The sequence below is a fragment of the Nematolebias whitei genome, chromosome 9 (genome assembly GCF_014905685.2).
Source record: "Nematolebias whitei isolate Nwh7 chromosome 9, NemWhi1, whole genome shotgun sequence".
Classification (NCBI taxonomy): domain Eukaryota; kingdom Metazoa; phylum Chordata; class Actinopteri; order Cyprinodontiformes; family Rivulidae; genus Nematolebias; species Nematolebias whitei.
The window spans coordinates 16,855,048-16,859,526 of NC_056506.1; the positions used below are offsets into that span (position 1 = coordinate 16,855,048).

A 4,479-nucleotide genomic window follows, 5' to 3' on the forward strand; every position below is an offset into this window, starting at 1 on the left:
CACACACACACACACACACACACACACACACACACACACACACACACTTATCAGTGTGAGTAATCCAGTAAGGCTGTTTGACCCTGACTACATGCCAGAGACCAGTGAACTTTCTCCCAGTTGGAGCGTTGCCAGCAACACTTGTTCGTTTCAAGTGCTGCTGATGTCAGAACTTACTGAGACCAGAACCGACCCATTTCACCCAGTTGCTGCCTCAGACTGGTCGCCTTTCATCAAGTTCACTTGGAGACACTTGACTTTAAATGTACAAGTTTCTTCGCTTCTTACAAGTAAAATGAAGCTTCAACACTTTTTTTTAAGGTGATTTAAATTTTCTCCTTCAAATAATTGAAAATAAAAACTAAAACAAGGAGATTGGCTTCAAATGTAGAAACAGAACGAAGCAGTAGCAGAATTTTATTCAGTGGTTTTAACTTGTCATGTTACTTTAATACATATTGTATTTATTATGTACTTTATTAGTAGCATTTTTCTATTTCAGATGTTTTCGTGTGTTTTGGGCGATAGCAACAATGTGAATTGTCCTGCTAAGAGATTTATACGTTTTTATTCTGTTTTGTATGAAACGATCTGTTTTTTCTACAGAACTGTGAACAGAACCACCAGAATTCAACAAATGCAACTTTTTACTTGCATCAAACTTGAACAGTTCTGGACTTGTACATGTGTTCATCTGACGTTCACTCAGACGTTGTAACTCTCATGTTTTAAACTCTTGTACTGAGAACTCGTCCGCACGACGCTTCTGTGATTTATTGTGACATGTTGAATGTTTTTCTTCTGTATTGATCAGTTAAATGTAAAAAAAAAAAAAAGACCAAGACAAACAATTAAAAAAGATCTCTGTTTTTATGTTGTTGTTTTTTCAGAGTTCTCAGTTTTATTTAATATGTTTATACGTTATAGTGTAATACACTGTCAGATCTACCTGCCTGTGAAACCAGAAAGTGTTTGCTCCATTCACCCTCTGTTAAAATGTCTGGATGACATTAAGGCCTGGACGGCTTCAAATTTCTTAAGTTTTAACAATGAAAACACTGAAGTCATTGTTTTTACTCCTAGCTTAACTGTCACCTCTGATCCTGTTAACCTGGACTCTCTTCAGCCATATCTGAAGCAGTCTGGTAAAAAATCTCGAGATGGTTTTAGACTCTGACTTCAAGTTTGACAAACAAATCAACTCTGTTCTGCAGAAAAGCTTCTTCCAACTCAGACAGGTAGCTAAGCTCAAGCCAGTGTTGTCCAGACCCGACCTTGAGAAACTAGTCCACGCCTTTGTCACGACCCGATTGGACTATTGCAACGCACTCTATGCTGGGATCAGCCAGGCCTCCATCTCACATCTTCAGCTTGTCCAGAATGCTGCTGCTCGACTTTTAACTGGAACTCATAGGTCTGAATATATTACTCCAGTTCTGTCCTCCCTTCACTGGCTCCCTGTTCGTACGAGGATAGTCTTTAAAATTCTTCTGTTGACCTTCAAATGCTTAAATGACCTCACACCAAGTTACAGCTCTGAGCTTCTGGAACCATACGTTCCCTCTCGGGCCCTGAGATCATCTGATCAGCTGCTTTTGGCTGTTCCAAAAACAAGACTGAAGCTCAGAGGAGATCGGGCTTTTTCAGTCATGGGCCCCAAACTCTGGAACAACCTGCCCCCCAACATCAGGCAGGCCACCTCCCTTACTCACTTCAAATCCCTGCTAAAACACATCTGTTCTCTCAGGCATTTCACACAGTGTAAATTAATTTAGTGTTTTTTAATCTGTGACCCTATGTTTTAAATGCTTTTTATTAATTCTGCAGTTATTATTAGTGTATTGTATATATATATTTATATATTTTTTCTCTTTAATTTACTTATTGATTGTTGTTGTTGTTAAGCACTTTGATAACAGGTTCTGTTTTAAATGTGCTCTATAAATAAAGTTGACTTGACTTGACTTATACAACATAACAGATATGTCCTTTTCTGTTTTGAAACTCCTGGAATCAGATTAAAAGTCTGCTTGTTGCTCTGTGATTAGATTCATTGATTTTAATTGTTTGTGATTTAAGCTTCTCAGCAGATGGTTCACCACAGAGATTTTGTCAAGTCGTATGTTGAGAGATGTGTGTGTGTGTGCATGTGTGTGAGCATGCGTGTGTGTGTGTGTGTGTGCATGTGCACATATGTATGTGTGTGTGTGTGTGTGTTTGTGTGTGTGCATGTGCACATAGGTGTGTGTGTGTGTGCGTGTGTGTGTGTTGGTGCGTCACTCACCCTGAGGAGTGTCTCGCTGCTCCTCCAAGGAGGTCTGCGGCTCCTCAGTGCTGTTGCTCCGTGGGGGGGGCTCCTGTCCTGACAGCTGGATTGAAGACGGGAGCAGAGCAGATGTGAGACGGAGGACAAAGCATCAACAGGGGGGAGGACAGGTTCACGCGCCTCACCTGACGCTGCAGCGTCCTGATGCGCGTGTTCTGCTTGTCCAGCTTGTCCTGCTGCAGCCTGATGCGCTCCACCAGCTCATCGATGCGTCTGCTCTGGGCCTCCAGCAGGAGCTGCAGGAGCAGACACCACACACACTGTGAGCATCCTGTGCACGTGGTTCCACTCTGTGCGTAAAAGGCCACAAGCTTTCATGTTTCTCCTGACTGGAGCCTTTGTGGTCAGTTATGTAAGTCCTTCACAGCGTGGGGCCTTCTAGCCACCATTCAGCTAAAAATACAAACAACTGGTTTCCACCTCTTCCAGACCACATCACTGTCTGCACAGAGCTGCAGCTGTGGAGAACCAGCTGCAGCTGTGGAGAACCAGCTGCAGCCGTGGAGAACCAGCTGCAGCCGTGGAGAACCAGCTGCAGCTGTGGAGAACCAGATGCAACTGTGGAGAACCAGCTGCAGCTGTGGAGAACCAGCTGCAGCCGTGGAGAACCAGCTGCAGCCTTGGAGAACCAGCTGCAGCTGTGGAGAACCAGATGCAACTGTGGAGAACCAGCTGCAGCTGTGGAGAACCAGCTGCAGCTGTGGAGAACCAGCTGCAGCTGATGCTCTTTGTCTGGCAGCAGGTCTGCACACCCACCCTGTCTCTCTCTGTAAGGTGGAACAGCTGGAGCCTGACAGATGTTTTACACTCTGCTCCTGTCTCATTTGTCTGGACATTCTCTTCAGGCCACAGATGTTTCATGCTCACCTGGATGTTGCCGGTGTCGCTGCTGTTCCTGAAGCTGGAGCTCGTGTGTCCCTGCAGCATGCTGTCCACCCTCTGCTCCAGCCGGCTCATCCTCTCGCCCATGGTCCTCCTCTCCTGCTGGATCTCCTCTGCCTTCTCCTTGAGCTCAGCTGTGATGTTGAGCAGCTGACCCTCTCTGTGCTCCATCTGCAGGGCCCGAGCCTTCAGGGTCTCCCCCTCCGCCTGCAGCCTCTGACTCTCCCTCCCCAGCTCCGCTGTGGTGCGGTTGAAGGCTTTGAGCTTGATGAAAATATCCCTCATCTGGACTTTGGTTTTGTCCACGTGCTCCTTCAGGTTCTGGCCCAGCTGGAGCAGCCCATGGGCGATTATATTGACGTCATCCCTGGCTGCGTACTGGGCACGCTTCTCCTTGGCCCCACCAGTCTGTGGGCCCCCTTTCCTCTCAAAAGGAAAACCTGTGGTCATGAGCAGCCCGAGGCAGAGAGTGAGAGCTGCCAGTGTGGTCTTCATGGCTGAAGTTCTGCTGCAGGCTGTGTCTGAGCCTCCTGTGGATCTGAGAGCTCAGGCTCCTGGATGATCAGGCTCAGCTCTGTGATTATTTATAGCTCCCAGCCCTGAAGAAGAGGCTCAGCTGCCAGCTCATTGGCCAGCAGAGCAGAGGGAGGGGTGCAGCTCCTCTCAGGTTTCTGTTCCTCCTCCACCTCCCTCTGAACTGTTTCTGCCAAAGGATGCAGAGGAGGACTGGTCTCCCATCACAGTATCTACTGATGGAACGTTCTGTGATGTGGAACATCGTTTCATCCTCTCACAAACGCTGCCGAGTGTAACTCTTGTATTCCACAGCAGACAGTCTTCTCCAATCATCAGGACAGGAACTACCAGAACTGAGTCCATAGATAATGATATCAGGAGGCAGATTAAAGCTTCCTCACATCAAATGAATCCAAAACTTCATCCCGTGGTGAATCCTTCGAAGGTGAGGAAAAATTAAAGCAAACATGTGACTGAATGATGAAAGTGAAAGTGTTGGATGAGTATTCCTGAACTGGGTTCACAGAAACCAGTAAAAGGTCAAGCTCAGACAGCTGTGGGTGGGACTGAGTGGTTGTTTCATTTATCAACAACAGAAGTTGGTTCAATGAAGGGTTTGTGTTCTTAAAGCTACATTTTATTCCCAGTCTTGAGGGAAAGTTGTGTTTGGAATCATGACAGAACAACTCTGCCCCTGTATGGGGTGCTGTTTGTAAAGTTACAGTCAAAAACTAACAGCAATATTTTGGTTTATT

General features: G+C 46.1%; 1 protein-coding gene across 1 annotated transcript in view; it reads right to left on the bottom strand.

Moving 5' to 3' along the window:
• angptl4 (angiopoietin-like 4) overlaps positions 1–3,778 on the bottom strand; it is a 183,604-nt gene extending 179,826 nt beyond the window's left edge. Inside the window, exons 1-3 of the mRNA XM_037682090.1 lie at positions 3,194–3,778; positions 2,452–2,562; positions 2,285–2,369 (exon numbers count right to left, since the gene is read on the bottom strand). Coding sequence (XP_037538018.1) covers positions 2,285–2,369; positions 2,452–2,562; positions 3,194–3,703 — 706 coding nt within the window. The 5' untranslated portion in view covers positions 3,704–3,778. The remainder of the gene's footprint in view (positions 1–2,284; positions 2,370–2,451; positions 2,563–3,193) is intronic.
• Between the last annotated feature and the right edge of the window lie 701 nt (positions 3,779–4,479).